The 22,118-nt window shown below is 41.1% G+C and overlaps 1 protein-coding gene across 1 annotated transcript; it reads right to left on the bottom strand.

Moving 5' to 3' along the window:
- Window positions 1-1,451: 1,451 nt before the first annotated feature.
- Window positions 1,452-21,906, bottom strand: LOC142209647 (all-trans-retinol 13,14-reductase-like). Its single transcript, XM_075278667.1, has 11 exons — window positions 21,522-21,906; window positions 18,152-18,334; window positions 17,769-17,998; window positions 16,927-17,122; window positions 13,740-13,934; window positions 9,455-9,574; window positions 9,123-9,261; window positions 4,570-4,679; window positions 2,976-3,142; window positions 2,126-2,285; window positions 1,452-1,743 (listed from the first exon to the last, which is right to left on the bottom strand). The coding sequence occupies exons 1-11, from the start codon at window positions 21,682-21,684 to the stop codon at window positions 1,598-1,600; spliced, it is 1,809 nt and encodes a 602-aa protein (XP_075134768.1). The 5' UTR covers window positions 21,685-21,906; the 3' UTR covers window positions 1,452-1,597.
- Window positions 21,907-22,118: the final 212 nt, after the last annotated feature.

The following is a 22,118-nucleotide window of genomic DNA, read 5'->3' as shown; positions in this document are numbered from 1 at the left end:
GTAATAGGAGGAGATATAGGGAGAGGTTATATGGTAATAGGAGGAGATATAGGGAGAGGTTATATGGAGTAATAGGGGGAGATATAGGGAGAGGTTATATGGGGTAATAGGAGGAGATATAGGGAGAGGTTATATGGAGTAATAGGGGGAGATATAGGGAGAGGTTATATGGAGTAATAGGAGGAGATATAGGGAGAGGTTATATGGAGTAATAGGAGGAGATATAGGGAGAGGTTATATGGAGTAATAGGAGGAGATATAGGGAGAGGTTATATGGAGTAATAGGAGGAGATATAGGGAGAGGTTATATGGAGTAATAGGAGGAGATATAGGGAGAGGTTATATGGAGTAATAGGAGGAGATATAGGGAGAGGTTATATGGAGTAATAGGAGGAGATATAGGGAGAGGGTATATGGAGTAATAGGAGGGGGGATATAGGGAGAGGTTATATGGAGTAATAGGAGGAGATATAGGGAGAGGTTATATGGAGTAATAGGAGGAGATATAGGGAGAGGTTATATGGAGTAATAGGAGGAGATATAGGGAGAGGTTATATGGAGTAATAGGAGGAGATATAGGGAGAGGTTATATGGAGTAATAGGAGGAGATATAGGGAGAGGATATATGGAGTAATAGGAGATGATATAGGGAGAGGTTATATGGAGTAACAGGAGGAGATATAGGGAGAGGTTATATGGAGTCATAGGAGATATAGGGAGAGGTTATATGGAGTAGTAGGAGGAGATATAGGGAGAGGTTATATGGAGTAATAGGAGGAGATATAGGGAGAGGGTATATGGAGTAATAGGAGGAGATATAAGGAGAGGTTATATGGAGTAATAGGAGGAGATATAGGGAGAGGTTATATGGAGTAATAGGAGGAGATATAGGGAGAGGTTATATGGAGTAATAGGAGGAGATATAGGGAGAGGTTATATGGAGTAATAGGAAGAGATATAGGGAGAGGTTATATGGAGTAATAGGAGGAGATATAGGGAGAGGTTATATGGAGTAATAGGAGGAGATATAGGAAGAGGTTATATGGAGTAATAGGAGGAGATATAGGGAGAGGTTATATGGAGTAATAGGAGGAGATATAGGGAGAGGTTATATGGAGTAATAGGAGGAGATATAGGGAGAGGTTATATGGAGTAATAGGAGGAGATATAGGGGAGGTTATATGGAGTAATAGGAGGAGATAGAGATAGATGTGTGGTTTAAAGCAAAAATAGGTATTGTTATTATGGATTTTGTAATATTAATAGATATATAATAACTTATAGAAAAATTGTAAATATTTATACAGAAGGGACACAGAAACAAAGTGAACAAAAACATATCACGTAATAATATCTAGAGAAACTTTATTTTTTAAAGAAAATGGTTTTCGGATTAGATAGCTGTATAATGTTATATATATATATGTATTTCTAAACATGTTTCTTCTGTCATTTGTCACTAATTTTCATTGGATATTGGATATCACATACACAACAGGAAGAATTTTTGATACTTTAAAAATATATAATATTAAAGTTTTTAGTCCCATTAGGACTTATGATATTATTCTAAGGATATAAGGACAATTTCCTTTGTCTATGAGCACCTTTGTTTTATCCGACGTTTAATCCTCCTTTTCAGCATCAGTAAATCAATGTACAGGATTTTATTGAGGACGGCAGAGGCACAGATTAGCCCTCCATGTACCGCACCTGCCACCCCGCTGCTGAAGACATCCTGTCCTATAACACAAGAAGAAGACTCATAATATAATCCATCTGGTTTATACATGTCCAGTCTTACAGACATAGCTGTAAAGATGAAGGTGTGCTAAGATTGTTTTCTATGGACAACACATTACTGAATAATGCAAAACTAGTAACATGGCGCGAATAATCACAGAGCATGTTATACAATGATAGCAGTAATTTGATGCTTGTTGTAAGACCAGTTTTCCATTTTAGAAAAGGAGACCTTTGAAGGGACTGTCTGGTATAAAAACCAGTTTACAAATACATGATGTCCACATCAAGAATCTTCATTGTCTGATACATACATACATACATACATACTGTACATACATACATACATAGATATGGCTTCTAATGGTTGAACATCTCTTACCTGTGAAATATAACCCCTGCACAACAGTTTGCGGTCTTGTTTTGGTGATGATCTCACATTTGTATCTGCTGCAGTTCTGTTCTGCGCCATACATGGACCCCTTTGGTGCCCGTAAGTAGTATTCATTACTTACTGGGGTGGCAGCTTCCATGTATTCAATCTATGTTCAAGACAAAGGCAAAAAGTAAGTGAGTAGTGTGTATAAGGCTATGTTCACATCTGTGTCAAATTGTGCAATGTTCTGGTCAAACGGAGGACCTGAACAATGGACAGGTGGACCACTAAAATAATGTATACGTATAGAGTCTGACGGATCTCACAGAAAATAATGGGGTGCGTCAGGCTTCCATTGATTTTAAACTGAAAGTGGGGGACAAGAAAACATGCGTGCAGGACTTTATTGTCCACTGATTTCTATCGAATACTGACCAAGTCACCATTGAAGATGTGAACTTATCCTAAGACATAAGGAACTACTAAGGACTTAAATGGCCAGAGGAACGACCTGGGGTATATTTAATAAACTGTCTAAAATAACAGTTGTTTTACTTACCAACCAATCACAGCACAGCTTGCATTTCATATTTTGCTCTTGAACAATGAAAGCTGTGCTGTGGTTTGTTGCGACAGGCTTAATAAATCCGCCACTGTGAGTTCTGTTTGATTTCTACCTGTATTCTTTGTGACTTTATTTGTGGGACATGACCCCAGTGTGAAGTAATAGCAATCTCATAAGTACTCCATAACCGGTCCAAGACAAATAGATACAAAGAATATCAGTGAGAGAATCTCTGCCCGCTTCATACTACAATAACACAGGATACCATTATTGCCCCAAGGTAAAGTCTACCTTGTCTTGTAGTTGTGGAAATTCCTTTATGGCTCTTTTAACCATATGCTCTGCCAGTTTCATCTTCATACTATGGTAGTCTTCACCACGGTGGCGTGGCTTTTGACCACTCCATTGCTGGAACCAGTTGTAAGGTGCCATGGTTAACAGAGTCATACATGAATGGCCTGTAGACGAGGTAAGAATATTCTAAGTTTTGTAAAAGGCAATTAAATAGTCATTGACATAACAGTGGAACCAAAATAAATCTCTACATAAACTTAGGATGGTGTCTCAGGCCTGGGTCACATCTGTGTTCAGTATTCCGTTCAGGAACTCTGCGTGAGGACCCCCAAATGGAATACCAAATATATTGACAAGCGGTGAGCTTATGAAAGCACACGGACCCCATAGACTATAATGGGGGCCGTGTGTTTTCCGAGCGGTGTCCACATGGAATGTGCGGAGAGAAAAGTACTTCATGAACTACTTTTCTTCCACATGACTCGTGCAGACAATGCGTGGAAAACACACGGACCCCATTACAGTCTATGGCAGTGGTTCTTAATGTTGTTTGAGGTACCGAACCCACCAGTTTCATATGCACATTCACCGAACCCTTCTTTAGTGATAAATCAAATATGATTTTTTTCCAAATTCAAGACCTAGGTATATGTTTTTTACTGGTACACAAAATGAACCGTGCATATGGCCTAGGGTTCGATCGAACCCCAGTTTAGAACCACTGGTCTATGGGGTCTGTGTGCTTTCATTGCTCACCACTTGTCAATGTGTACGGTATTCTGTTTGGGGGTCCCCAAGCGGACTCCCCAAACGGAATACAGAATGCAGATGTGAACCAGGCCTTAGCAGACGCCATGCAGGAGCCGTATGTGGTCATTAACCCACTCATGGTGATCACACATGATATTGTGGAAGATACCTTTGTTTTTCCTGGCAACATTGTATGACCAATAGCCAACACTGGTAGGCAGGGTTTTGGTCATAAGCACTTGCAACATGATGGCCAATATGTGAAAAAATGTATTCATGTTATATTCATGAAATGGTTTAGTTCTGTCTCCTCCCAAAAGAAGACAATTGTCTGTAAAATACTACCTATAGAGATGACTATGTTTGTATTATAATGTCTGACCTATCATAGGGGTTGCCTTCATGGGAAATTCCCTGTGTTGAGCTGTAATCAATTTCACTGCAGCGCCCTCACAGGAGAAATAAAGCATTACACCGTTAATATTATAATCAGTGGACTGTATATCCAATGCATGGAGTGCTGCTTCTTATAGCTGTTTCTGCCACTTCTATACAGTATGTATGGAGCAATTGGGGGCAGCTGGGGTTCTTGTTCTAGAGATTGATGAGGTCTCTGTGGTCTCAGCCCCATAATCTGATATTAATTTTCTTCCACTAAGTAGGTGATAAAAATTATTTGGCTTCAATACACTTTTAAAGTCTCTGCAAGAACTAGCAGCGCCCTAGTGAGTCTTCTCACCTTTTTATACAATAGCATTTCCCCAGTTTTTTTTTTTTTTCAGTGGACTTTGTATATCTTTTCTGTATAACTGACTCTGTATTACATTTACATAGTACTGACCTGGATGCCTCTGACTATAAGTGGGATCCTTAGCGGATGGAAAAGTTATGAACATCAGGGGTAATTGCTCGCATACTTCTTCCCATTCCAAAGATGGAAATTTCTCCATACTGGATGAAAAAAACAAAATTTACACAAATAGTCTAGTGTTACAAAACCTATTTTAGGCTAAGGAACCACGTAGTGAAGCTTTGCAAAAAATGTTGCTGTGTAGAGATGAGCGAACACTGTTCGGAATAATGCTGTGGAACAAAATGCAACGGAAACACATTTTTTTCCACAGCATTATTCATTGCAAGTTTTCCTCTGTGAACGTTCTGCCCGTATTATACCTGTATGAAAAATGTCACAATTCAATTTATAATTGACATGCTGCGATTTTTACATAATGCAAGCGTTTTTGAAAACGCAGCTTTTCCGCTGCAGATATTTTTCTGCAATGAGTGGTTGGGAATAGCCAGAATCTCATCCACTTTGCAGGTATTGTAAAACACTTCATTTTCACAACTTGGGATTTCAGTCTTACAGTGACTATTTGTAGTTATCTTCCATTTTCATAAACAAGTTGAGGATACAAAGTCAAGTCACATTATCATGGCCACCATCTAGTAACTAGAGTAACTGCCGTGTGCCGCACAAACAGCCGCTAGATGGGCTGCAAGGGACACAGTAAGGTGTTGGAAGGTTGTCTCAGGCATGTGGAGCCACAGTGTAAGGGAGTGTGAGAAGGTGACTGACAGAGTGCTGGAATCACGCTATACCTCCCCCAGGTTTGTAACTTATGTGTTGTCCAATGCAGGTCTTGAGTAGGCCTCAGCTCCAGGTGTGAGTCTTTGGCTACTGGGCCAGAAAAGGCTGCAGATCCTGCACTCCAATGCAGATGCAATGAGTGAGATGAGGCGTCTGGGTCTGTCCTGTAACCCTGAGTCCAGTGATACAATATTGTGTTTGTTTTATTCGTGTGGCTGGTAGTAAGCCACACCTATAGTTAGGTTATCATTTTTGTTTAGTTAGTTGCTCAGACGAGCAGGATTTTGTTTTGCTTTGCCTGAAGTTAAGGCTATATTTTATCTTGGTCATTTTGTCCCTGAAGTCAAGGCTTATTTATTTTCCTGTTTTTCTAAATAAACCGTTTTTCGCCATATTTTGTGTCCCTGTATTTGACTGTTTGGGTCCTCACCACTGCTTCTACCAAGCTACCTCCTCCACAGGGCTTAGTGTAAAAAAAAATAAGAAACATTTATTCTCACCTTCCCTCACCTCTTTTTGGCCTCCTTGCAGCATCAACTGCTCTCTCTTGGCCTCCTGGGTCACGTCATGTGCCTAGAGTCACGGCTGAGATTGGTTGCATTGAGTGTCATTCAGCATGCTCCATGACCCTGGACATATGATATCACTCAGGAGGCTGAAAGAGAGCACCGGACATTGAGAGGAGGCCCCGAAGTGGTGAGGGAAGGGGAGTATAAATGTTTCTTCTATTTTAACGCCTCCTCTGGGCCTCCAATTGAGTATAATACACAGTCCAGTCACATTAATGTGACCACCTGTCAAAATCCAGATTAACCACCTTTTGCAGAGCAGACCGCTGCGAGATGTGCAGGAAGAGAGGGGATGTTGTGATGATGTTCCATGGGATGTTGACTCCAGTACCGTGGCCAGCTGCGCTAAATTACGCGGTTGAGCATCCATGGCGCAAAAAACCCAATTGAGGTGGTCCCACAGATTCTTGATTGGGTTCAAGTCTGGATAATTTGCTGGCCAAGGTAGTACGGTAAACTCATCCTGGTGCTCCTCGAACCACGTACGTACACTGCGAGCTTTATGACACGACGCATTGTCCTGCTGGTAGATGCCATCATAATGAGGAAAAGCAATTCGCATGTAAGGGTGAACATGGTCCGCAAGGATAGATGCTTACTTGTGTTGATCCATCGTGCCTTCCACAATGATGAGTGCACCCAGATGGCTGATGACACGTGCCTTCTGCAATTGGTTATTTAACGTTGACGTCAAAAGTAGGTGGTGTTCACATTAATATGACTGGACTGTGTAGATTCACTGTACTGCATATTTTTGGTAACACTTTGGGGTCTTTGGAACCAATTAGTAGTTTTCCATGAAGTTATGTTCTCAAGCTAGGGCAAGTTCACATCTGCGCCCAATCTCCAGTTTAGCCAATCCAGCCGGTTTCCGTCTTCTGCCCTGCGAAACTGGACAGGAGATGGAAACCCAGCGGTCAGCTTTCAAACCCATTCACTTGAATGGATTTGCAAAGGTGCCCGCCTGTGTGCATCTTCTGCCTGTCCATGGGGGAAAACATTTTTTTTCACCGGACACAAAGTCATGCATGTTCAACTTTGTTTTCGGCCAAAAAATTTGGTTTCCCTGCAAACAGGCAGAAGATGCACATGGGCGGTCACCTTTGCAAACCCATTCAAGTGAATGGGTTTGAAAGCTGACCGCCGGGTTTCTGTCTCCTGTCCAGTTTCGTGAGGCAGAAGAGGGAAACTGGCCAGATTGCCTAAACTGGAGACCGGGCGCAGATGTGAACCTGCCCTTACAATGGTTTTAACTCACAATGGTCATCCTGGAACCGATGAATATGAGCACAGTATATACCGTATCAATGCACTATAAAGTATAATTTTTTTTTTTATACTTTGTCATTTTTATTGTACTACTAGCTGGTACCCGCGACTTCGTCTGCGGTGATTGTAGAAGTGGGTAAATACAGGCGTGGGTAAGGTTTTCGTACTGTGTATAAGGTATGGGATATGAAATGTAACTGTGTATCTTGTTTTTGCTGTAATTCTGAGAATACGTGAGACTTTTGTGTTGAATGTAATTTGTATTTCAGCTGCTATACGGTGTTGGTATAAACTGTACATAGTGTCTTTGGGACAGAGGTATTTCAGGTTAATAAACTTCAATATACGACATTGTATGATTTGTTATTTTCCGCCAGTACATGTACGTTTTGGGCACAGGATACTCTCGAGCAGCCACATAAAGTCTGGCCCTGTGCATGACAGTTTAGTAACTCCATGCGCCTCTCATGTCCCTCACATTAACCCTTGTGTAAGAGTTACTGATATGTGAGAGACTTGGAGGTAATAGTTAAGTATCTTCATTATTGAGGTGTTTTATTATTACCTCCATATGTCTCACATATTAGTAACCCTTATATGGGGCCCACAGGGGTTAATATGAGGGACATGATGGGGTTTATTCCTAATAATGTGAGGCACACAGGGGTTAATATGAGGGACATGATGGGGTTTATTCCTATTAATATGAGGCACACAGGGGTTAATATGAGGGACATGATGGGGTTTATTCCTATTAATATGAGGCACACAGGGGTTAATATGAGGGACATGATGGGGTTTATTCCTATTAATATGAGGCACACAGGGGTTAATATGAGGGACATGATGGGGTTTATTCCTATTAATATGAGGCACACAGGGGTTAACATGAGGGACACGATGGGGTTTATTCCTAATAATGTGAGGCACACAGGGGTTAATATGAGGGACATGATGGGGTTTATTCCTATTAATGTGAGGCACATGGAGTTACTAAGACTAAACTAATAACCCCAAATGCCTGACATTAATGAGAACAGTAATCCTATGTACCTGCGTGTTTTTCAGTTTCACTTTGCTAGCAGCTTCCTCTCCTCCTCGGGGAATGCTTGCAGAATGCAGACCACTATAGCAGGCACAGACCTGACCGATTAAGCTCCACCCCCTGGGTTTCCTGCACCCCTCTCAAAGGGGAGTGTCCTTATGCTTGAGCTCTAGCAGAGCACTTAAGGGACTTCATTTAACTCTTGCAGGTCCTGTACTGCTGGTGTGCCAGTGAAATATGGCAGGAGTGCCACTCTTGGCATGTGTGCCAGGGGTTGCTGACCTCTGCTGCAGAGGGTAATATGAATTTTGTGGTTTGCTATGGTCCAAAGTGTGTGAGATTGCAGAAATAGTGATGTGAGTTTGGGTTTTGTGGGGGTCCTGGGAAAAACGTATGTGCGCTATTGTGACGAAAAGTAGCCTATTGCGCAATCGAGTGTAGTGACTATGTTTGTGGAAAATTTCAGCCAAATTGGTGGAGCGGGTTTTGCGTGATTGAGGAACAAACATCCAAACACACAAACCCACAAACATCCAAACTCACAAACTTTCACCTTTATAATATTAATAGGATGAATTGATAGCATAAACAATTTGTGTTTCCGCAAATTAAGGTTCCATAACCAGAATATGTCTAAGGGTGCGTTCACACGGAGTAACGTGCCGTGTGATGTGGCACGTATACGGCGTGTGAGAGTTTGCGCGCCGTAAAAGCTCCCATTGATTTCAATGGGAGTTAGGATCGCAAAATCACAGCCGCAAAATAATGCGGCGTATACGATCCTAACTCCCATTGAAATCAATGGGAGCTTTTACGGCGCGCAAACTCTCACACGCCGTATACGTGCCACATCACGCGGCACGTTACATCATGTGAACGCACCCTAAAGTTGTTAATAGAGAGGGTTTGGGTTTACTCACATGCTGTTTAGGTCACTGTCTGAGTAGATCCAGAGGTTGGTAGACTTCAGGTTCAGCTCATCACTAGTCCCCTGTATCCCTACAAAGACTAAAAAGCAACCCATTCCATACTGCAGACTAGAGAGAAGGGACTCCACTTCTAGTGAGGAAGAGAAGAACAGATGGGTGATAATGAAAGATCCTACACAAAATACATAGTTATCTATATAACACACAATCTTCTAAAAATATACACAAGGATTATTATAGTCATGGATACAGAAATGTATGTATTACATTATTTTTTTTTATAGAAATCAAAAACATGGAAATTCAACATGGTTACAACTTGCCTGGAGTGTTTTTAACCTCAGGAGGTAGAAGCCGCTCATAGGTGTTGAAGATTCCAGCATCTGATATGACCACTGGAGCATAAATGCTTATCTCCTTGTGGTTTCTCTGTACAGCCACTCCTAAGGAGAAGATAAAGTTCTGAAACATTCAGTGTTTACTTCCTTAACCTCTATAATGAGCTGTTTACCATGTTGAGTGCACACTTGCTTCACTATATTGCACTCATTAACTTGTGTAGAGCGCTACAAAATGTATATAGTTCATTTTTACTATGTATAATACTGTATTTATATATAGCAACTTGTATGTAGTTTGTGAGTAAAGTGTTGTTTCTTCCTTAAATGGACTGTACCACTGTGAGCTTGGAGCAGAGATTTTGTACAAGGCAGTCAGTAAATTCTGGAACGGAGGAGTAAGGGTCAGTTCACACGTGAAAACCGCCTAGCTTATTTGTGCGAGGTAAAAAACCTCGAGGAGTTTTTTTGACGCTGTTTTTTGCATTCCACGCGGTTTTTGACGAGGTTTTTGACGCGGTTTTCGCTAGCGGTTTTCGCTAGGGTTTTTTTTTCCTATATGTGCTATAGAAACTGCAGGCGAAAACCGCGCGGTTTTTTGCAAAAAACGCGCGGTTTTGTGTGCAAAAAACCGCGCGGTTTTTTACCGCGCGGTTTTCGCCTCTCATTCACTTCTATGCAATTCTTCAGGCGTTTTCCGCCTGAAGAAAGGTCATGTCGCTTCTTCAGGCGGAAAACGCTAGGAGGAAAAAAAAAGCTAGTGGTCTACATAGACCACCATGTTAAAGGAGAGGTTTTTGAAGCGAATTCCGCTGTCAAAAACCTCCCCTTTGCCCACGTGTGAACTAGCCCTAAGGAAGTGCAGAGAGCAGTGAGACTGAGCTACAGCATTTGTTGGTTTGGAGACAAGCCAGGCTGTGCACAAGATGTAGACAGGATGAAGAAGACTACCCCTGCTTTTGCTCGATGAGTCCAAGGAGTGTGTTCCGTCTTAGAATCTGAGGATAAATGTTATATGGGTCTCAGAGCAACGACCTTGACTGCGCCACAGGACAGACTGGGTAATCTGCTAACCTATACACTGCAGTGGGTACTGGTAGAGTCTCGTTGGGACTTTTGTAAAGGAGAGGGATGCACACAGAAAAGTAACAGCTTAAGAAGGAAGATGCAGGACTGCCAATGGGTGTACCAACTACCATTGCAGCCTCTACTCACAGTGGTAAATGTTGCAAGAAGTGTAACTGTTCAACTGTGCTGTGCCTCAAGTAAAAGTTGCAAGTTACCCTGTTCCTTCATTACTCTTGTCTCCCTTAATGGCCATGCCAACTTCTGTCAAGCTTAGGAAGGCTGACTATAACTATAACATATCCCAGGAAAAACAGTCCCACCACCATCAGGTACCCTGCAGGCCCCCTCAGCTCTACACCAGCCCAGGGGGAGAACTGGAGGAAATGGCTGAGTAAATATCCACTGTGATAGCCTTCATGGATACTCCCAGCCTGCGGGCTTGCACCGATGAGTTGCTACACTTACATCTGATAATTTACTGCATGATGATATCAACAAAGTCATTGAAAAAGTCATGTCATCGCGTACCTAAACTTTACATTTTTTGGTTTGTTTAATAAATCAGTAGTGCGGCAAAGGTAACATTTTTTGTAACATACTAGAGTTTTAAAAGCGCCTATTTCTTTAAAACATACATCTTGTTTTTTTTTTTTTTTTTGCTTTTCAGGATAAACTGCCAAGAGCAGTAACAATGACTTACATTCTACAAATTCTAACACATTTCCTCTCTACGTGCTATATCTGGAAGTTGTTTTCCTCTCTGACGTTGTGGGTGTAGTCTAGCTGCCATACACTGCACACAGTAAGCAAAGATGGAGTCTGCTCTATAACTATCTTTCTATTATTCAGAAACCATGAAGGGCATATATAGAGAAATACTGACATGTAGGTATATGAATAAACATGCCACTATCAGTCTGCAGTAGCCCAGAGTGGTCCTGCTTCTATTATGTCTGTCTTTGTGACTCTGGGTGTGTTTGTATGTCCTGTATATATGTTATGTGTTCTATGTGTTGTTTTGCATCTCTTCCATTGAATTCCCTTGTACATGGTACACTTGGTACAGCCCTGGCCTGTCACAGACCTATTGGGTGGGGTCTGAGGAGACTTTTGTCAGCAGGAGAACTGTTGGGGCTCAGTAGTTGAGGTGTTGGAGTATTGTGAGCAGTGGATAGTGAACTCAGCTCTGTCTTGCTGAGGCCCTGCGGTTCCCTACCCACCCCCTGCGGAAAGGAATTCAGCCCAAGACTCATCTAGAGACAGCCCTGAGACAAGGAAAACCTGCTCTCTGATATTTGGACACTGTGACTGGAGGAGGAAAGGAGTCCTGTGCCAGGAGGTGTTGTCCAGGACCTGACATGTAAAGGTAACCAGACCCCTGCATGGACTGCCTACGAGTACAACCCCTGTATCTTATGCTGGAAGTGGCTGAGGTGTGGAGATAGACATGTTGGAGTGGAATATGGAACTAGAGACTTATCATCACTTGAGACCAAGGCTGAGAGAAGTTTACAATAGGAGACTACTACTTCTATTTGGGAGCTGCATAGTTCACAGTTGTTCATGCATTAACATCAGGGCCCTTCCGAACACTATCACACCAGCTTAGGGTAAGAGAGAACCCCTCTCCAACTGGAAGCACGCCAAGGGAACTACCACCACCAAAATCTGGTAGCATAGCAGGCCCCCACTCGTTGGTGTCCAGCTTAGGAGCTGAGCTGGGGAGAATGGTTGAGGGCACTCGGCCTATCCAGTGCCACAGATACTGCTACTATTACACCCATCCTCTGGTTCCCTCTATCTGGGCTGCGGCAAGTCTAAGCCTGCTTCCTGTTCACATCTCCTCTCTATAGACTTATATAGACAAAAGCAGAAGTGTAACTAGTGAGGATGCAGGGGAAGCAGTGGTCTACTGACTTTCGTAGGGTCCATCATGGGGCCACAGCAAACACAAAATTACACATTCAATTGCATAGAATGTGCAGTTGAAATGCATGGTAGAGAAGGAAGCATTCAGCTTTCTGTTAAGTAACTAGTAAGCCATAAGTCACTTCATGCTTGTGGCCTTTGAGATGTCTGCATCTCAGGGCAGACAGGGGCAATGATGTTACTGTATTGCACCTTATGCGTCAGGATGCAGATCTATGTGCTGATGGCTTATTATTACACGGTGACCAATCAGAGGCCATGCTGTCACTAAGCAGAGGTGACACCCTGCTCTAGCACCCACAGTCAGAGCTGAGCATCAATCATGGGTGTTAACCCTTTAAATGCTGTGGTCCAGCAGTTGTACTATGCACTGATCTGATTGACCAACCTGCAGTATCTATTGATGCGATACTGTTTATATCCAAGGCAGTCAGCTTATGCTTTTGCAAAAAAAAGGTTGAAAATTGAATAAATAAAGCCTAAAAAAAAAAATAATAATTATGTCCATAACAACCCATGCAATACCTCTAAAATATTATTTAACCTGTATGGAGAATATCATAAAAAAAGAAAAAAAAATGTAAAATTAGACCAGATATAATAATTTTTGCCATCTTGCCTCACAAAATATGCAATAGAAAGTGATCAAAAACTCATATAACCTCCAAAATGGTACCAATAAAAAGCAGTTTATCCCACAAAAATATGCCCTCATTCAGCTCTGTCCACAGAAAACATATATGTCATGTCTCTCAAAAAATGGAGAGGCAAAATCTATTATTTTCCCTAAATGGAATATTATTCTGCAAAATTAGTAACACATAAGCAAACAACATAAAATACCTGTAATCATCACAACACCTAGAATAAAGTTACATGTTACTTATATTTATACGGCTGTCGGCTTTCTCATTATGTGCCCCAGGGCTGGAGATATCAGTGCCGTTAGTTTTGGCACTGATCTCTACCCACTGTCAGAAGGGCGATCCTGACAGTCTAGCTGGGCTGTGAGGAATTCCCCACCCCCAACAGTACTCGGGTAGGACTCACAATCTAAATTCCCTTTCAGTATTTTTTTGGCGTGTGGAAACCGGAGTACCTAGAGGAGACCCAGGCAAACACAGGGAGAACTGCTTACATATGTTGTCCTTGGCTGAATTCAAAGCCCGGATTCCAGCACTGCAAGGCGATAGCGCTAAGCACAGTACTGCTCCTCACTCCTTTTTGATGCCCTTCTACTGATATAAAACATCATATATTTATTATTACTCACCTGTGGCTCTACCATTGTTATACAAAATCCGTGTAACGGGGGCTCTCACAAGAACTGTGCCACCAGCGCGCTTTATAACAGGAATCATATGGAAGGCAATTTCACTGCTCCCACCTCTAGGATACCAGGCTCCTCTTTTATAGTGATGGAGAAGAAGGGAATTGATCATGAAGCTGGAATCATTAGGAGGGACTCCTGAAAAACATCAAAAGAATCTCATGTTAGCTGGAGAATATATGTGCATGGGTATAAAGTTCTGCTACTATACATGTCTACATGATACTATGTCTAGTAGATCAAGAATACTACTGTAAGGAACATAACCGATGACATGGAGAATATTCAAACTCTTGATGGAAACCATGTTGGTAACTGTAATGAACCTGACATAAGGGGGCATTTTGGGTTGTTAGGATAAGGATGTGATGATCCCCCTGTGATGGCTGATGTTGAGGAGGTTGTGGTCTCAATCTAGCAGACATTAGGGGCAACAGCATTATATGGCTTATATTCAGCAGTTTTTTGCAGTTGTCCCCTCTGTTAGTATCTGTAAATTGCATTTGTTTGAGTTGGTGCATGGAGAATAGTGGCCAAACAATGAATAGAAGAGGAATCTGCTCTATAACTGCGTCTCTCACTCACAAACATACCCAGGACATATAGAGAAGTACTCATTCGGACTTACTAGTTGGTTTGGTGAATTTCTGTCCCACTTGGTAGGCAATTCTATACTAGGCATAACATAAACTACCGTATATACTCGAGTATAAGTCGACCCCCCCTAATTTTACCACCAAAAACTGGGAAAACTTATTGACTCGAGTATAAGCCTAGGGGGGAAATGCAGCAGCTACTGGAAAATTTCAAAAAATTTAAATGGTTTTTGGGTGCAGTAGTTGCTGGGTGCTGTGAAAGGGGAGGGGGTGTTTTGGTTGTCTGTCTGCCCCTTCCCTGAGCTTGAGGACTGTTTTTCTTTTTCTCCACGTGGAATTCAGTCTGACTGAATATAGGGTATCTGCAGTGCTCCTATTAACCCCTTCCCGACGGAACAGGAGCACTGCAGATACCCTATATTCAGTAGAGGGATACAGGCATACCTAATGTGTATGTGTTTCACGGTAATTTTCTACTTTTATATGTATTCTATGGAAAGGAGTGATTTAGAACTTTTATTTATTTTATTTTTTTATTATATTTTATAAAGCTTCTTTTTTTTCACTATTTTATGGGAGATTCTATACATTACTATTGTGGCTGGTCATAGACCCCCCCCCAAGAAATTTTTTTATTTATATTTTGCTTGACTCAAGTATAAGCCGAGGGGGGCTTTTTCAGCACAAAAACTGTGCTTAAAAATTCGGCTTATACTCAAGTATATACGTATATATGTTCTGTCTGAAGTAGTAATTTAAGTCAACAATCCAGATTATTCTCATTGTAGTCATTCGGATGTATCTAGATACCCATGAGGTTAATGCAGACTGAAGTGTTGATGTCCCTAGCACTTGGCACCTAGGAAACTTCCCAACCAGCCCCTTTAACATTGTTGTCAGATAATAAACTTGCTGTTGGTTGTAGTTGGTAATATAGGACATGTGTCTTATCAAATGTGCAATCAGCAGATTCAACTAATCACAAAGAGTTAATGGATTACCCAGTAGGTTTATTTAAGATGGTATGAAAGGAGAGAATAATAAACCCTACAATATCATAAGGCTATATAAATGTAGCGCGTGATTTGACTTGAGGCTACTCCTAGGGTTGTTGTCTATGGTCCAATAATTTTCACCCTTTAACCTCCATATAGGGATCTTGTCTTTGCTGCAAAGAACCATCAAGTTGCTAATAGAGCTGAGTGAACCAAATTGTTTAATTTTGGGTTTGGGTGTCTTGAGTCCCAGATTAATTTCATTCTGAAGTACAATTTAACTTGGTTTAAAACATAGTATACAACACTTCCAGGGCTCCTAGGAAACTATCAGTCCAAGTTCTACCTCTCTAAGGCAAATTATGTCAAAGAGAAAGTGACATGTATGTCTATGGAAAGACAGATGGTAAGCAGTGGATACAAACTCAGAGATTAACCATACAGTGTGCTGACATTTGCGTTAACGCATTTTAACATTTAAATTTATCAAAACATTACCCCTTTTTTGGGGGAAATGCACTTACCTAAGGTTTTTTTTTTTTGCTGTGACAATGACAGCTATTTTTAATGCATATAGGGTAACCAAAAAGAAACTTCTCAAAAAACAAGATTTTTATCAGATGAGTAGGTTCCGCCACATTGTTTATTGGGTTAGTAAATAAAAATAACCTCTTAGATAACAGAGATTTCTTTTTCTGATTAGCACAGGTTGCAAGACTGTTTATTGGATGAACGACAAAAAAAAAAAAATGCTTGTTAAATGGATCTTTTTTCAGATTAGCAGGCTGCATCACACTGTTTATAGCGTAAGCCATTCATTCTTGTTCTTTAGATCAAGGTACAGAGTCTCAGTTCTAGATTTCTCTAATTGTTTTATCATTCACCTTATCTGAGCACTGATAAAGTAATTATGGAGTCATTAACAGTGGCCTTGTATGAGGTGATGGACTAAACAAGGAGTATGGCAGATATATGATAAGGAGTAGCTAATGTGTCTATAGAAGAATACAGTTAGATATCTAGTTAGCATAGAAATTAGTAATGAGGGATAGAGAGGTTTGGTATTGTGACTGCCGAATGCATGTAATATATTCATTTTTGGACTTATTTGTGATCTTTTGGGCTGGTTTTCCATGTCCACACATTAACTTTTCATCCCTCACTGTATGTATGTATTTATTCTGATCATGATATTTATTATGTCACTGTGACCTCGATTTGATATTTATTGCTGTATGTAGTTATGTACCCACAGTTTATCCTACATTGTTTCTTGTTCATCTGTATTCTTTTGTATATGTATTGTTTGATGTCATGAATTAGTAAAATATGAATTTTTGATGTTCTATGGTATGAAATGTATAGTGGTAGGCCAGTCTTGCCAGGTGATCATTCGTAAGGATTCCCAGTAAGGATTAGTCTCAAGGGGTTAGTGTATGCGGTCCTTACTAACACTGTATTATCTGTAGTGACCTATGTAACTTCAGAGAGAACCCCTTCCCCATTCAGTTCAACATGAGTCACAGTATTCTGACTAACCATAGAAAAGGTAGCTGAACACAGTCTGGAGCTCTTTATTGCTTGTTAGTCTTCCCACCACATCCTGGTGACTGGACTCTGCAAGCTGGAATACTGGAGACAGTCGATGAAGAAGACCAGACTTCAGGAGAAACAGGGCTAGGTACTGAGGTATCATCTTCAGCATTGCCAGCAGAGGTATATGTCGGACCACCGTCTGTAGATGTAGACAAAAACATGAATGGAAGCTATCAAAAAGACTATATAGTATTAGTTAAAACTCAGTTATGGATATTTGTTTGACTCTCAAAAGTTTCATACATGGCTGTGTAAAGAATTGCCAGCAGGCGTCCTTCATTACCAAAAGCACATAGATAAGAAGTAGACTTCAGGAAAGCGCTAACAAGACCACACTGTAGGTGCTGCTTCATTGCCCTACAAGCTGAGACACTTCAGTTTTCCTTCAACTTGAAGATCAGAATAGCCTTGAATCCTTTCTATATGTTTCTTACCATTGCTGTGTCTGCAGATTGATGAAACCCTAATATGCTTCTTATAATTTATGAGAACAGGGAAAACCTTAGCCCCACACCCTCCAAAGGCCTCATAACAACTGTAAAGCCTAATTTTATGGCAAGTGAACATGGACTACTTGGACCATGATAGGTGAGGAATGCTGGAAGCCTCTGCAAAATGTAAAGTCTATTGGCACTCAATGCTATGGTACATGGAAGATGACAAATTGCAAGGAGATCATTAAAATCTATTGTTTTCGAGGAGCCTGCCACTTAGCTGGGAGATTCTATCAAGCATCTGCTGTTCCATATTATATCACACAAAGAGTCAGATCAATAAATCCTCACCTTCATCAAAGTGACAAATTTATCAATTGCTTCCTCTTCTCCTGGAAACTGCTTCTTCAGGGTATCTGGAAACTCACATTTTCCTGCATAAATTTTGAATACCTTGTGGCCTATAATGATTGAGTCATACTGATCGCCCAAACGGTTCCACTGAAGTTGTCCATCTGTTAACTGGTCCATGATCACCCTAAACATTCCTCCTTCATGCATCTGTCCGACATAGTGGACGCCTATCCAATTTCAAAAAGTGTTAACAAGTGCTCTAAGTACTGTGTCATAAAAACCTAAATAAGTTTAGTTATTTACTCATAAAGTTTGGATTCTCCACCTGTCTTTGAACAATAGCACATAGAAATCTTTCCATTGTTTCCTGAGATACTCACCAACATCAAACTCATACCCGTGCTCTTGGAACGTATGACAACTGCCCCCGGCTTGATCATGCTGCTCTAAGACAAGGACTCTTTTTCCAGCCTTCGCAAGGGCCGCAGCTGCGGAAAGTCCTCCTATACCACTTCCGATAACTATTGCATCGAGGTTAGGTGGGATGTTATCCTGGGAGAATGCTGCATTTAACAAAAGAAAGAACCAAATATATACAGTGGGGCAAAAAAGTATTTAGTCAGTCACCAATAGTGCAAGTTCCACCACTTAAAAAGATGAGAGGCGTCTGTAATTTACATCATAGGTAGACCTCCACTATGAGAGACAAAATGAGAAAACAAATCCAGAAAATCACATTGTCTGATTTTGTAAGAATTTTTTTTTCAAATTATGGTGGAAAATAAGTATTTGGTCAGTAACAAAATTTTATCTCAATACTTTGTTATATATCCTTTGTTGGCAATGACAGAGGTCAAACGTTTTCTGTAAGTCTTCACAAGGTTGGCACACACTGTTGTTGGTATGTTGGCCCATTCCTCCATGCAGATCTCCTCTAGAGCAGTGATGTTTTGGGGCTGTCGCTGGGCAACACAGACTTTCAACTCCCTCCAAAGGTTTTCTATAGGGTTGAGATCTGGAGACTGGCTAGGCCACTCCAGGACCTTGAAATGCTTCTTACAAAGCCACTCCTTCGTTGCCCTGGCGGTGTGCTTTGGATCATTGTCATGTTGAAAGACCCAGCCACGTTTCATCTTCAATGCCCTTGCTGATGGAAGGAGGTTTGCACTCAAAATCTCACGATACATGGCCCCATTCATTCTTTCATGTACCCGGATCAGTCGTCCTGGCCCCTTTGCAGAGAAACAGCCCCAAAGCATGATGTTTCCACCCCCATGCTTTACAGTAGGTATGTTGTATGATGGATGCAACTCAGTATTCTTTTCCCTCCAAACACGAAAAGTTGTGTTTCTACCAAATAGTTCCAGTTTGGTTTCATCAGACCATAGGACATTCTCCCAATACTCTTCTGGATCATCCAAATGCTCTCTAGCAAACTTCAGACGGGCCCGGACATGTACTGGCTTAAGCAGTGGGACACGTCTGGCACTGCAGGATCTGAGTCGCTGGCGGCGTAGTGTGTTACTGATGGTAGGCTTTGTTACATTGGTCCCAGCTCTCTGCAGTTCATTCACTAGGTCCCCCCGCGTGGTTCTGGGATTTTTGCTCACCGTTCTTATGATCATTTTGACCCCACGGGGTGAGATTTTGCGTGGTGCCCCAGATCGAGGGAGATTATCAGTGGTCTTGTATGTCTTCCATTTTCTAATTATTGCTCCCACAGTTGATTTCTTCAATCCAAGCTGGTTGCCTATTGCAGATTCAGTCTTCCCAGCCTGGTGCAGGGCTACAATTTTGTTTCTGGTGTCCTTTGACAGCTCTTTGGTCTTCGCCATAGTGGAGTTTGGAGTCTGACTGTTTGAGGGTGTGCACAGGTGTCTTTTTATAGTGATAACAAGTTTAAACAGGAGCCATTACTACAGGTAATGAGTGGAGGAAAGAGGAGACTCTTAAAGAAGAAGTTACAGGTCTGTGAGAGCCAGAAATCTTGATTGTTTGTAGGTGACCAAATACTTATTTTCCACCATAATTTGCAAATAAATTCTTACAAAATCAGACAATGTGATTTTCTGGATTTGTTTTCTCATTTTGTCTCTCATAGTTGAGGTCTACCTATGATGTAAATTACAGACGCCTCTCATCTTTTTAAGTGGTGGAACTTGCACTATTGGTGACTGACTAAATACTTTTTTGCCCCACTGTATACAGTATATAAGTGCCCCATCTAATTGTGTCACTGATCAGCCGACCATCAAGCAAACCCTGTGCTCACTATCTGCAGGACATTGCCCTGTGTTATCAGGGATTTACTGCTAATATTCAATGCAGAAAAATGGGGTCAGAGGTGATCGCCGTAGTTATTCTTCCTTCCACATTCACTGCATCGGCCTGTGTGATTAGACCTATACGATTGTCATGTTTCTCATTGTGTGCTGCTCAGTTTTTCAGGGATTGCCTAGCGTAATACAATCCTTCCTATAATCCAAGAGATTATAAAGAACTGTCAGGTAAAAGAAAGATGTCAAATTGGTTTTCTACATGCCCGTGGCTGTTAAAACAATATAGTAGCATCTTTCCCTATACTGTATTCCAAAGGACTAATACAAGTATTGTACCGTCATAGCCTAAATCATCTGCACTTTGTCACCACTGGAGCCCAAGATATTGAACATTCTCCAATGCTGGTCTCCAAATATAGCATAACAGAGGAGGAGATCTGTACTTTTGTTGGCATGGTCCCCTGGTGAAAAAGATCAAATTGCCTATTGTTCCTCACTACATGTCTTCATTCCTGAAAACCCATTTCTATCTAGAGCATGAGGGTCCCACAATCTGTGTCATATGATGAAATGATTAATGGTAGCATCATGAAGAACAATTTGTCCCGCAAACATTAAGGGTCCATTCACAAGGAGGAAAATGGTGAGGAATTTGGTGTGGAATTTCAGCACTGAAAAAAGCCTCCCATTGACTTCATTGACTTCAATGGGTTCTGCTAGCAGAAAAAGGAACTCATTGAAGTCAATTGGAGGCTTTTTTTCAGCGCTGAAATTCCACACCAAATTCCTCACCATTTTCCTCCGTGTGAATGGACCCTAATACCTCATATGGCTCGGAGAGTGGAGAAATAAATCAGTTATTAGGTTTGGAAGGGGGGAGTCAAAAATGAAAATTAAAAAATGCCGTCAGCAGGAAGGGGTTAATGTTCCCTATTTACATCACACAGAATCTGTTTTATAGTCACCGTGCAATGTTATTACAGCCTGTAATAATATCATGTCTCTGCTTTAAAACAGATACCGTGTGATATAAACAATGAGGGTCCCCCACACAGGACAATTTGCTCTACAGTGGCCCCCACACAATATAATCTGCTGCAAAGTGGTCTCCACACAGAATAATCTATTCCACAGATGGATACCCATAGAGGCGGCTTTAAGTGCCACCTCTGGCACACGTGCCATAGATTCGCCACCACGGCTATATAAGTACTTCCTTTATATCTCTCATTCCTTTTAAATCCAAATATGAACCAAAAATGTAGCAAAAACTCATTATGTGAAATTATGAAACTGCTGCTCTATTGCTAATATAAGGGATATTACATTACATATAATATATCAAAAAATATAATGTTTATAATGCCATTTATAACACCATTGTATAAAGCACAATATAAGTATATGTCTAGAGTTACCTGTATGTTCTACTTTCGGCTTACATCGGATGTGGGATCTCCCAGTCACTTACCTTGTTTAAGAACCTTGTCCCTAGTTCTCTTGTCAGTGACTAGAGGTCTTGGGGGCTGAACATACTCTTCCCTAAAGAGACTTCCCCATCCACAATAGAACTTCAGGTAGAAATAAAGCAGAGCAATAGTCAAGAAGAAAGGAAGTAAGATCCATAATAACATAATTGTGGTCTATATAAATAGTCAGGAAAAATAGGAATCTTTTGCTATCTAGATAGATCACAGTCACACAGCTAGTAAACACTTATGGTCATAAAGTGAACAAGAATCCGCACACAATGTAGAAAAAGACATCACAAACATCCCACATTCATACCACACTGCATGGATACAGTATATCTGTACACACACAGGAAGCCATATACAGCACTGCAAACTCAGACGTCGTCCACACACAGCAGTCAATGGAATTAATCTACTAGTAAAGGTTTCAAAATGACATAGTACAAAGGTTCCTTGTTATCACAGTAAATCCACAAGAAGGATTGCAGGGCCAATCCCTGATACAGAAAAACCGAATTCAGAAAATATTAGCCTTGTTACTTGTATGCAAGTACAATCATAGCCATACATTGTAATAGCACTAGGAACAGGGG

Source organism: Leptodactylus fuscus, chromosome 6, assembly GCF_031893055.1.
Source record: "Leptodactylus fuscus isolate aLepFus1 chromosome 6, aLepFus1.hap2, whole genome shotgun sequence".
Taxonomy (NCBI): domain Eukaryota; kingdom Metazoa; phylum Chordata; class Amphibia; order Anura; family Leptodactylidae; genus Leptodactylus; species Leptodactylus fuscus.
Note: the sequence above shows the minus strand (reverse complement) of the source record. Positions and strands in the feature narration are given on the sequence as shown.

Coding starts and splice junctions, on each gene's coding strand:
- LOC142209647 (XM_075278667.1), bottom strand. CDS start 21,684: ATGTTATTATGGATCTTACTTCCTTTCTTCTTGACTATTGCTCTGCTT. Junction 9,575..13,739: donor TAACAATGGTAGAGCCACAG/GTGAGTAATAAT, acceptor TCTTCTCCTTAG/GAGTGGCTGTACAGAGAAAC. Junction 2,286..2,975: donor TTCCACAACTACAAGACAAG/GTAGACTTTACC, acceptor TCTTGAACATAG/ATTGAATACATGGAAGCTGC.